Source organism: Octopus sinensis, linkage group LG14 (assembly GCF_006345805.1).
Source record: "Octopus sinensis linkage group LG14, ASM634580v1, whole genome shotgun sequence".
NCBI lineage: Eukaryota > Metazoa > Mollusca > Cephalopoda > Octopoda > Octopodidae > Octopus > Octopus sinensis.
In genome coordinates this window covers 60,606,976-60,620,184 of record NC_043010.1, presented here as the reverse complement: position 1 = coordinate 60,620,184, position 13,209 = coordinate 60,606,976, and the positions used below count along the sequence as shown (strand labels likewise).

Here is a 13,209-nt window from a genome sequence, read left to right as displayed (position 1 = left end):
TCAAGAAATATGTCAAGAAATTGGAATTGACATGAGATCAGAGAAAACCCAAAAAAACTGCTCTACTGGGGACAGCTAGGATTTTGAGATTGGTACTTGAATGTTAAATGTCTGAATATCTCCTATGATAATTAACAACCAAGTATCAAAGCTTATAATGTGCAGAAAGAGACCCTGTGAGACCTCTGACAGCAGGATGCTGTCCACTCTCACAGAATCTACTGGAGCAAACAAGACCGAGCAGTCTGAGAAGGAAAAGAACAACAACAAGAATGGTGACAAAGTCTTTGTTTCTTTTATACAAAGAGATATATAATGGATATTTAACATGGATTAAATACACACACACATATATAATTATATATAAAGAAAAATTTATAATGTGTTAGAGGTCATTAAAACTAAAGAAAGATTAGGATTTAATTAGTGAATTATTATAACAAAACAGATATAAACTATATTGACATACATTATTAACATCCAGTCTTATTGACTTTTAATCAACGTTTTCTGACACTGAAATAAATATATATATATACATCTAGTTTGGACTATATTAGACCAATATTATATATGAAATATATCATAACAATGTATATAATTTAATATCTCTTGTTTAATGAGTCTTGTGTGATTCTGACATTAAAAGACATAATCCAGTTCAAAGTAATTGAATTACAATGACTACTGCAGTTCTTGCTGTTGTTAATGGTGGAAGTCATGGCTAGATCTCTCGATCCTCCACTGTCCCAGTCCCTGTATATATACAACATGGCAGACATTTTAGATATTATCCTTACCCTGTCTTTCATTAGAAACACAAATAATATAAATGTTATAATGAATATGAAAAGATAATAAAGAGAAAGAGAGAGGAGAGAGAGAGAGAGACTTACCTGCATTGTTTAATCCTTCACTGTAGTTGTGTGTGATGGATGATGTGTATCCTGCTGTAGTGTTCCACTCCAACTGCTGCTGCTGCTGCTGTAGTGGTATTATAGTGGTACTGCTGCTGTTGTAGTAGTGTTCCTGTGTTACTGCTGCTGCTGCTGCTGTTCCTGTGTAACTGCTGATATAATAGTGTGACAGTTGCTGTATGTAGTGGGAGGTGAGATGTTAGCCAGATGCTGGTGTGTGCTAGTTACAACTCTATGTCCTCCACACACACACACACACACAATTGTGTGTATGATGAACAAAGAAAAAAGCTATCAGCCTCACTTTCAATATTGAAAGAAATATAGAAAATCTCTCTCATCCAATAGGAAATTACTGCAATGTGGTCTGTGTCACACAAACACATCAAGTAACAGAATCCATGTTAAATAGAAGCAACTCCATAACTGATATGTAATAATAACAATATATTACACATTTCATGTTGAGAAACTAAAAATTTGCATGAAAAATTCAAAACTTATTATCATACAACTGTAAATCGTTTTTTTCTTTTTAAGAGAGATGTAAATTTTAGTAAAGACAACCAAAATTTGACCACTTTTAAAGTTTATTTTAATTAAAGTTTAAAGTAAACTAATTCTAATTGTAAAAATGAAAATATTTCCAAAGAATTATTTTGAAAGCCAAAATGAATTTTCCAGAAATATTCTAATCTACCTTCACTATCTGACTTAGTAAAAGATGAAACTTTTCAATTTATAAAATTTAACTAAAGTTCAAAAATGATTAGGTGCTGGTATTTATCTTTACTTTTAGAGGTCTGCCATTTACCTCTAAAACAATTATCCATCTGGTAATTAGTAAAAGTACTTCTAGAGCTGATAGAGAAAGGAAATGCAGATAAAAGTTGTAAATAAAGGTAAAACAGCAGAAGATACATGTTAGAATTGGTGTTAAACTAAAAGATGCTACAATTAAACATTCTAGGATGACCCAGATTAATTTATCTATGTTTAGTAAAACGCCTATACCAAAATGAAAGTAAAATAATTATTTTATACTAATGTACTATGGTAATATAAAAATAAGGTGTTTCTAGTATTTAATGCTTCAGAAATGTAAATTAGGGGTCATAACAGATGCCAATGTAAAGCCCTTTATGTGTGATGTGTGAAAGAAACATAGAGTTGATATTTTTATATGAATATAAAGTATTGTATAAGATTTGATGTGTGAGAGACTCATTTAACAATAGTCATGGAACATCTACTATGTTGGCTGTAGATAGGTATCTTGTATTTGTTGTCCCTTTAGTATTGTGGCTGCAACTGGATTGTCATTGGTATATTCTGCAAAATATCAAATATACAAACACAAATTACATTTCAATATAACAACTCCAATATATAAAGATAGAAACATTGATCTTATATTACACTAAGCATAACATTATATATTGTCCTACAGTAATAAAGGCAATTACATTTGTATGTTATGTTTTGATAAAAGTTACCTGGTTCTGCAGGTATCTCATCATATGGTTTAGTCTTGCCATTACTCTTGCTAGCTTCTCTGTCCTTTTGGGATGTTAAGGTGTCACTGTTGTAAGACATGATGGAACTTGTGCGACGTCCTTGACTATGGATTGAATCACATCTCTGTTGATTATAGAAAGAGGAATCTTATATCAATACAAGTTTAGATCACTCCTAATTATTTGTTTGTATATAAAGTGTATTGCATTTCTATAATGAATACTGTAACTGTTTTGATATCTGTGACATTATACAAAATAATCAATTCAAATGGCAAAAGCTATACAAAAAATATTAACTAAAGACAAAAAATTTTGTACACAAGAGGGACTGAATGTGAGTTTTCTGTAGTAATAATTGTGCGTATGTGAATAAAGAATAAAATACTCTTAAAATAATAAGAAATAAAACAAAAACATCTATTACCCAAAATAATATTTACCTGAGGCACAGGTGGAAGTCTCCTCTGTGTTGTGGAGAATTTCCACTCATCTGGTGTCTGTTCCATCTCCAGAAAAAACTGACTTTTAGATTTTATTGTCTGAAGATTTCGGTTAAATATCTCTTCTGCATTTCTCGTTATTGCAACAGGATTGTTAGTCTGATACAGTAATTGTCTCATCTCAGTCTGAGAGAGAAAGTTGGGATTCTCTGCTGTTGTGGGTGAGTTATTTGTGTGATTAATACATCTGAAAACACACAGTGTTATGGACACTACAATAGCCACAGATAGTATTACAGCTGCTGCTACAATGATAATTACCCAAGTCATATTCAGGTCGTGACCAGACTGGAATGGCACAGCAGTCAACATTGGAGATGTATCATTACTAACAAACAGTGTTAGTATGATAGCAGTTGTTGCTGATTGAACTGGTGTACCACCGTCTTTCACTATAAACTGCAGCTCATATGTTCCTGCATCATTTTGGTAAACTGTGCGAGAGAAAGATAACACACCAGTGTGTGAGTTCACTGTAAACAGGTTTTTATCATTGGATCTCAGTATTCCATATGTGAGGAAAGCATTGTTTCCAGTGTCTTTGTCAGATGCTTTCAGAATTGTGATGTCCTTCTTACTGTGTGGATGGTAGTGGACATCATGATTGTAAGGGTCATTATTAGGAAACGTAAAATACGGAGCATTATCATTTTTATCTAGAATCTCAATAACAATATTGGCAGTGTCATTGAGAGAAGGTGTTCCATTATCTTTCACTAAAACCTTGAACTTATAGATGTCTTTCATTTCTCGATCTATTGGTTGTGATGTAGAAATAAATCCATATTTTGTCAGTTGGAAAGGAATGTTATCATTGTTGTTATCATTGATGATAGAATATGTAAGTTGGCCTCCATCTCCAAGATCCGGGTCTGTAGCATTGATGAAGCCAATAGGGAAGTCAACTTTCTGGTTTTCATATGTGAGGAATTGGAATGTCTCTTTGGTAAAATGTGGTTCTACATCATTGACATCAGTTACTTTGACAGAGAAATATTTCTTACTTTCTAGTTGAGGTGACCCCATGTCATGACACACAATATATACTTTATAGTGGTCCCTTATTTCTCTGTCAAGGTGGCCCTTAACAATCATTTTATATTCTTTAGAATCTATTTTGGCAAGTTTAAACTTATCATGTTTTAAATCACAGATAACCTCACCATTAGGTCCACTATCAGTGTCAGTGACCATAACATAAGCTATAAAACTACCAATTTTACTTGCTTCTGAAACTGCTGCTGAGCTCTCTGTTAAAGGAGATACAAAATCTATATTTATTAATGGAGCATTATTCTGGTTATTAATAACATAAATGTGAACTCTGGCTACTGATTTGAGAGGGGGATTCCCTCCATCTCTTGCTTCTATAAATAATTTATAAGACTGCTTTTTACTGAAATGAAAATTATCATGTAAAAATATATCTCCAGTGTTCTTATCCAATACAAAATATTTCTGGATATTTCGAGATGTTTTATGGTTGAAATGGTAAGAAATCTTTCCATTGTCTCCAGAATCTTGATCTGTGGCTTTTAAAGTAAGAATTGGTAAATGTCTTTGATGTGAATTAGTAATAGAGATGTTGTAGAGTTTCTGTGAAAATACAGGTATGTTATCATTAAAATCAGTCACAGATATGTGTACCTTGAGTGTAGCTGTTTTGGGAGGATTCCCTCCATCTTTAGCTTCCAGGTTCAACATATATGAGTCTTTTACCTCCCTATCTAGTTTATCTTCTAGAATTAATTCAGGTATGAAAATACTGTCACGCTTTGTAACAGAGAGAGAAAATGGTTCTCTCTTACTTTCCTTAATCATATAAGTAATCTGAGAATTTTTTATGGAAATATCTTCATCAATGGCATTTAGAATTGGGATTTTATCTCCTTTTCTATCTCTTTCTGAAAATCGAATTTCAACTTCATTCTCTGGAAATTCTGGAGAATGGTCATTGATGTCTTCTATCAAAATTTTTATCTTCAATATTTTCATAAATGTTTCTTCTTTCCTCACTGCTACTTTAACAATTCTGGAACATTCCTTGTTGTATGTACACAGAGACTCAGCATCTAGTGTTTGAGTTGTGTATAGTTTTCCTGAGTTGGTGACATTAAATAAGTGAGAACCACTCTCGACTGTCCTTTGTAGTTGTGTAAATGTAATGAGAGTGTGTTGTTGATGTGTGAGAGGGTGTGATAAGTTGGAGTCAACAGCAATGTCTCCTATATAGGTGTGAGGTCTGTCTTCTTCCTTGACATGGTATGTAATATCTATGGACAGTACAAGGGTGATCAGTAAATGTAGAAGACACAGTAGACCAATATATGGTGTCATGTCTGGGATTCTTCATCACACTTTAGCAGGAGAAATTGCTACAAAAGACAACAAACATATGTAAAGACTATGGAATAATTAAATAAAAGAAAATTATAATATTTATGGTGTAAATGTTATTTCCAACAGAGTGAAAAGTAATGAAAAAGTTACCCATCTCACCACCTGAAACAAAAATGAAGAACTGAAGTGATACAAAAAGAAACTCATATGCTCTGAGAATGTGCATTACCATGTGAGCACTACGAGAGAAAGAAAAACTTCTGGTTATTATTCTGAAACATGGTAATGTCTCAAATATAATGTGAGTTGGAAATCTGTGATGAACCCAGATTATTGATGAAACCATCAGAAACACCATCCCTCATTTTAGGGTGTCTAAAATTTAAAAGCAATTTCTAATGTAGACAATTTTAATGGACTTGATGAAGTGAAAATTTTGAAAATAAGAAAATGCTGTATGGAAGTATTTTTGGATTTGAAGGTACTTGATAAGATTGATTGTTCATTATTTATATTTGATGGATATTTACATCTTGTTTGTTGTCAACACAACGTTTCAGCTGATATACCCTCCAGCCTTCATCGGGTGTCTTGGGGAAATTTTGAACTTTTGGGGTTCTCAATCCTAAGGTATTTTTCGAAGTTGTTGTTGTTGGTATTATTATTATTATTATTATTATTATTATTATTATTAGTATTCAGGTCACAGCCTGGAATCAAAACTCGGGTGTCTTGGGGAAATTTTGAACTTTTGGGGTTCTCAATCCTAAGGTATTTTTCGAAGTTGTTGTTGTTGGTATTATTTATATTATTATTATTATTATTATTATTATTATTATTCAGGTCACAGCCTGGAATCAAACTCGGAATGTTGGGGTTAGTAGCCCACGCTCTTAACCACTACGCCATATGCCCACTGGCATATAGCATAGTTCGATTACAGGCAGTGACCTGAATGATAATAATAATAACAAAATAATAATAATAATAATAATAATAATATAATAATAATAATAATAATATGGAAAAATACCTTAGGAATAAGAACCCAAGTTCAAAATTTCACCAAGACACCTGATAAAAGCTGGAGGGTATATCAGCGGAAACGTTGTGCTAATAAACAAGATGAGGACAAATATCCATCAAATGTAAATAATGTAAATAAGGTACATAATTCCTCATCTCTTAAATATAGCAATGTATTAAGTTTGATTGTTATTAGATCTTTTCAGGACCACTACATTTAGAGAGACAGAGAGTGTGTGTCTGTGTGTCTCACTTCATCTTGCCAACTGAGGAGATTTTTTGACATGAAAAGGTCTAATATAGCTAAAGCATTCTCTGTTGCTTTCACAATTTGATATAAGACCACATCAACTCTCATAATGCATTTTCCTTTTTTTCCCTAAAAGTTAGACAAAATTTGATAGGTATTTTCCTTTATTTCAGGCTTTTTAATTAAATTTTACTTTTAACAAATCTCAATCTTTCCCTGAAGGAATGTTTTCCTCCCATATTCACGGTTAATCTTGGTAAATTGAAAAATTTCAACTTCGAATATTAAATATCTGAACACTCCGTCGTAATTACGTTCCCAGAAATATGCAGAGTTACCTCCCTGGAATAAACTTGCAACTTTCTTGTTTCATTTTTCTACTTGGTTTGCAAAATTCTTTATGCGAATTTGTGTGTTAAAGCATATTTCGTAGTCTGGGAACACTCATTCTGTTTTAATGCCTTATTAATTAATACACTCAAAGGGTCAATTTCCACTCATTTATATTTTTTCTTAAAATTTTCGTTGCTTCTTACAATCTTTTCAATAATTCTTGACTGTCCGTTATCAGAGCTGTGTTCTGTTTGTTTGTTTGTGTGCATGTGTATACACATATGTATGTATGTATGTATGTATGTATGTATGTACGTATGTATGCATGCGTGTGTGTATGCATATATATATGGATGCATGTGTACGTTTGTATGTATGTATTCTGCATATTCATGTGTTTGTGTGTGTGGAGTGTGCGTATATGGTCATGTATTTTTTCTTTTGTGTATGTATGTGTGTGCTTGTCTGTCTGTATTGCCTATGTACCTGTGATGATAAAGTTTTTAATAGGAGTCGAGGTCACCACTTGTAGTGGGAGAAATTGATTAGTTACACAATATAATGATGATGTCGATGTCAGTAGTTGTAACAATAAAAATTTGTTGTTATAATTGCATACTGTAGGATGTGAAAGATGAACAGTGCATGAAGTTTTTAAGGAAATATTTATTTACCATTACGTTACAATATCTTGCCGTGACAGGCAGGTTATGATAAATCCTAAAGCATGCAAACATGTGTTCTGTGCATTGTTTAGTTGTAATTACAGAGAGAGATAGACTGATGTTGTAAGAGAACAGAGTTAGAGCTAGTGTGAGTTGTAGGGTGTTGTCTCACAGTTGCTGACAGTAAACTTCATTTCTCCCTCTGACCAAGGTTGTAGCTGGTCAGCCAGACTTTGTTGTCATTGAGTCGTCATCATGCGACTGAACTCGGTGAGTTGTCACTGACTGTGATTAACTGATTTTTGCTTGGGGTGTGCTTGCTTTTATAACTATCCAGAAAGACAGACATATCATTGTGAACAATAGATTTAGTTGGTGGTCTTGTATCTCTATTCTATCTTTTGGTGAAGTAGAAGAGGTTAGAAAGGGTTAAGTGGTGAAGACATTATTTCGGCCTAGATAAAAGCATCTGGAAAATGTTTATTACTTCTGATCCCTGTTTTGTAAGGATCAAATATGTCTTTCCATTCAACAGAAGTCAACAAAAGATGCCCTACACACTTTGTGTGGTCAATTCAACTGATAATAACTAACCTTTACAATATTATTGCCTTCATTGAATGAAAGGAGAAACCTTAAAATTTAAATAGATTTTTAAAGTTGGAATGCATGTATTGAGAACAGATCGGTCAAAGTTATCTTGAAAATGGTTAAGTGTGGAGGAAAGGGCTGTACTTAAGGGTCTCGCAAGCCCTCTCACATCAGTGAGGTCAATACAGTCAATAATTTTCTTGGAAAGTACAAAGTTAATAGCAGCAGGAAAAAAAAAAGGGAATTCTTGAGGACAGAAATTCTGAAGAGGAAAGAGTAGGATTTGTGGTTAGTGTAAGAAAGCATCCAGTCCACACAGTGAGGTGGTTGGCATTTGGAAGGGCATCCTGCTGTGAAAGTTTATAGATAGATTGAATGATATATTGTCTTTAGAGAGAAATATTAAGACCCTTTAAAACTGCTAGGTAGGGAAAAGTGTCAATCATTAGGGATTAGAGAGATATAGAAAACATACCTAGGATCATAGACTGGACCCTATCTGGAATGGATCAAAGTCATAATAAAGTCAATGTGTAATAATCTTGAGAAATAAAGAGTTTGGACTCACAAAGCTAAAGATTCAAAAAATGATATTCTGGGTTGAAGATATATCTTTCATATAATCAACCAATATCTTCCAGGAATATTTTATGTGAAACTACTCTTCAAACTATACTGATATTTCATAGTATATTGAAATTATATTGACACAATAATGATTAAAACCTAATGCAGTGGGATTAATATCAAAGCAGAACAGTTTATAAAAATATGCAGAAATATTTTACAATGAGATTTTTTATGGATACAAAAATGTTGGCATGAATGTTGTTAATGGTAAAATATGTATAATCATCTTTATGAAATATGTAGATATTTAATTCCTATTTGCATATACTATTTAGATTTTGTAAACATAAAATGTTTCTGTTACATTATATTTAGCAAAGAAGACCTATAATAATGTGATGTCTGTTAGCTTGTAGGAAGATGATATTATTTCTGATCAATTCTTAACATTCATCTCTTGTCAAAGTTAATATATTTAAACAACACATGACAATATCATCAGTTTATATCTCACAACAAATAGCTTAAATAGCAAATCTACACTAAATTATATTTATCACCACCTTAACAATAATAATAATACTAACAAATATTCATAGTGTATTATACAAAGGAATGTATAATGGATATTTAACGGGATATATATAAAGAGAGAGATATTAGAGGAGAGATCTGTTAAAGTTAATTAAAGCTATAGAAACTTGAAGATTTAATCAGTATAATTATTAAAACAAAACAGATATAAACTATATTGACATTCATTACCAACACTCAGTCTTATTGGCTATCAATCAATGTTTTTTGACAGATATATATATACATCTGTCAGAAAATGAACTATATAAGTAAATTTAAATTATTTTTCATTAATGTCATGTATATAATATACTGCAATTCATACTTTTTCTTTCTCTATATATTTACTTATAAATATATATATATATATGCATTATATATACATAGACATATAATATCTTGTGTGATTCTGACATTAAAAGACGTAATCCAGTTCAAAGTAATTGTATTGCAATGACTACTGCAGTTCTTGTTGTGTTAATGGTGGAAGTGATGGCTAGATCTCTCGATCCTCCACTGTCCCAGTCCCTGTATATATACAACATGGCAGACATTTTAGATATTATCCTTACCCTGTCTTTCATTAGAAACACAAATCAATATAAATGTTATAATGAATATGAAAAGATAATAAAGAGAAAGAGAGAGAAGGAGAGAGAGAGAGACTTACCTGCATTGTTTAATCCTTCACTGTAGTTGTGTGTGATGGATGATGTGTGTATCCTGCTGTAGTGTTCCACTCCAACTGCTGCTGCTGCTGCTGTAGTGGTATTATAGTGGTACTGCTGCTGTGTTGTAGTAGTGTTCCTGTGTTACTGTGCTGCTGCTGTTCCTGTGTAACTGCTGATATAATAGTGTGACAGTTGCTGTATGTAGTGGGAGGTGAGATGTTAGCCAGATGCTGGTGTGTGCTAGTTACAACTCTATGTCCTCCACACACACACACACACACAATTGTGTGTATGATGAACAAAGAAAAAAGCTATCAGCCTCACTTTCAATATTGAAAGAAATATAGAAAATCTCTCTCATCCAATAGGAAATTACTGCAATGTTGTCTGTGTCACACAAACACATCAAACAAAAGAAGTCATGTTACACAGAAGCAGATTGACAGTTTACAGATCATAATATTACTACTTAAATATTTAGTGTTAAGAAATAAAAAAATTGTAGGAAAAATACAAACTATATAATTATATTACTTAGATAATTTTAAGTTTAAATAAAACTAGTCTTAATTGTGGAAATGAAAATATTTTCAAATAAATTATTTTGGATGCAAAAATTATTTTCTAGAAATATTCTAATTTATTTTCAATATGCCACTTTGTAAGAGATGAAACTTCACAATTTTAAAATTTAACAAAAGTTCAAATATGATTAGGTGTTTGTAGTATGCTATTTATATTTACTTTTAAAGGTGAGCTATTTACCTCTAAAACAATTGTCCATCTGGTAATTAGTAAAAGTACTTCTAGAATTGATACAAAATGCTACAGGAAAGATTGTAAATAAAATTGAAACAGCAGAAGGTACATGTTAGAATTGGTGTCAAACTAAAACATAACAGAACTAAACATTTTAGGATGACTCAGATTAATTTGCCAATGTTTAGTGAAATGTCAAAAACTGCAAGTAAAATAACTATTTTATAATAATCAACTATGTAATAAAAGGTAATGTGGTCGTAATATTTAATGCATTAGAGATTTAAATCAGGGGTCATAATAGATACCAATGTAAGGCCCTCTATGTGTGTGATGTGTGAAAGAAACATAGAGTTGATATTTTTATATGAATATAAAGTATTGTATAAGATTTGGTGTGTGAGAGAATCATTTAACAATAGTCATGGAACATCTACTATGTTGGTTGTAGATAGGTATCTTGTATTTGTTGTCCCTTTAGTATTGTGGCTGCCACTGGATTGTCATTGGTATATTCTGCAAAATATCAAATATACAAACACAAATTACATTTCAATATAACAACTCCAATATATAAAGATAGAAACATTGATCTTGTATTACACTAAGCATAACATTATATATTGTCCTACAGTAATAAAGGCAATTACATTTATATGTTATGTTTCGGTAAAAGTTACCTGGTTCTGCAGGTATCTCATCATATGGTTTAGTCTTACCATTACTCTTGCTAGCTTCTCTGTCCTTTTGGGATGTTAAGGTGTCACTGTTGTAAGACATGATGGAACTGGTACGACGATCTTGACTATGGATTGAATCACATCTCTGTTGATTAGAAAACAGAACAAAACATTATGTTAAATAAAAGCATTTCTATTTGTATTCTAGAATGTTCCTGGCAAAACACAAAAAAAAAATTCCTCTTTTAAAAATTGGAAATATTATAATTAAACATTTTCTAAGTTAAGAATTATTTAAGAGGGCAGAATAAACAAAACAAAGACACTAGTTTAATGATATGGATGTAAATCTTAAATCTATTCCTTCTGAAAAATGTAAAATTATGTAAAAGACACTGTCTTTTATAGGGAAGATATAAGAATTGGGACAGAACCTGTAAATGTCACTACAAACTTAAAACATATTTTGAAGAATGCCAAAAATTTGCTATCAAAATAGAGGAATGTTTAAAATATACATTTACCTGAGGCACAGGTGGAAGTCTCCTCTGTGTTGTTGAGAATTTCCATTCATCCGGTGTCTGTTCCATCTCCAGGAAAAACTGACTTTTAGATTTTATTGTCTGAAGATTTCGGTTAAATATCTCTTCTGCATTTCTCGTTATTGCAACAGGATTGTTAGTCTGATACAGTAATTGTCTCATCTCAGTCTGAGAGAGAAAGTTGGGATTCTCTGCTGTTGTGGGTGAGTTATTTGTGTGATTAATACATCTGAAAACACACAGTGTTATGGACACTACAATAGCCACAGATAGTATTACAGCTGCTGCTACAATGATAATTACCCAAGTCATATTCAGGTCGTGACCAGACTGGAATGGCACAGCAGTCAACATTGGAGATGTATCATTACTAACAAACAGTGTTAGTATGATAGCAGTTGTGCTGATTGAACTGGAGTACCACCGTCTTTCACTATAAACTGCAGCTCATATGTTCCTGCATCATTTGGTAAACTGTGCGAGAGAAAGATAACACACCAGTGTGTGAGTTCACTGTAAACAGGTTTTTATCATTGGATCTCAGTATTCCATATGTGAGGGAAAGCATTGTTTCCAGTGTCTTTGTCAGATGCTCTCAGAATTGTGATGTCCTTCTTACTGTGTGGATGGTAGTGGACATCTAGATTGTAAGGGTCATTATTAGGAAACGTAAAATACGGAGCATTATCATTTTTATCTAGAATCTCAATAACAATATTGGCAGTGTCATTGAGAGAAGGTGCCATTATCTTTCACTAAAACCTTGAACTTATAGATGTCTTTCATTTCTCGATCTATTGATTGTGATGTAGAAATAAATCCATATTTTGTCAGTTGGAAAGGAATGTTATCATTGTTGTTATCATTGATGATAGAATATGTAAGTTGGCCTCCATCTCCAAGATCAGGGTCTGTAGCATTGATTGAAGCCAATAGGGAAGTCAACTTTCTGGTTTTCATAGGTGAGGAATTGGAATGTCTCTTGGTAAAATGTGGTTCTACATCATTGACATCAGTTACTTTGACAGAGAAATATTTTTACTTTCTAGTTGAGGTGACCCCATGTCATGACACACAATAGATACTTTATAGTGGTCCCTTATTTCTCTGTCAAGATGGCCCTTAACAATCATTTTATATTCTTTAGAATCTATTTTGGCAAGTTTAAATTTATCATGTTTTAAATCACAGATAACCTCACCATTAGGTCCACTATCAGTGTCAGTGACCATAACATAAGCTATAAAACTACCAATTTTACTTGATTCT

At 32.4% G+C, this 13,209-nt stretch overlaps 2 protein-coding genes across 2 annotated transcripts in view; both read right to left on the bottom strand.

Annotated features, from left to right (window-relative positions):
* LOC115218938 (cadherin-related tumor suppressor-like) overlaps positions 1–13,209 on the bottom strand; it is a 59,540-nt gene that overhangs the window by 5,818 nt on the left and 40,513 nt on the right. The gene's annotated exons all lie outside the window — the stretch shown is intronic.
* On the bottom strand, positions 1,993–12,336 carry LOC118766097. Its single transcript, XM_036509373.1, has 3 exons — positions 11,923–12,336; positions 2,414–2,558; positions 1,993–2,249 (listed from the first exon to the last, which is right to left on the bottom strand). Exons 1-3 carry the CDS (start codon positions 12,292–12,294, stop codon positions 2,170–2,172), a joined length of 597 nt encoding a protein of 198 aa, XP_036365266.1. The 5' UTR covers positions 12,295–12,336; the 3' UTR covers positions 1,993–2,169.

Bases quoted from the DNA above. Each gene is read 5' to 3' on its own strand.
- LOC118766097 (XM_036509373.1), bottom strand. From the start codon at position 12,294: ATGTTGACTGCTGTGCCATTCCAGTCTGGTCACGACCTGAATATGACT. The intron at 2,559-11,922 runs GTAAATGTATAT...TATAATCAACAG, and splicing joins GACTTCCACCTGTGCCTCAG to AGATGTGATTCAATCCATAG. The intron at 2,250-2,413 runs GTAACTTTTATC...GATATTTTGCAG, and splicing joins TGAGATACCTGCAGAACCAG to AATATACCAATGACAATCCA.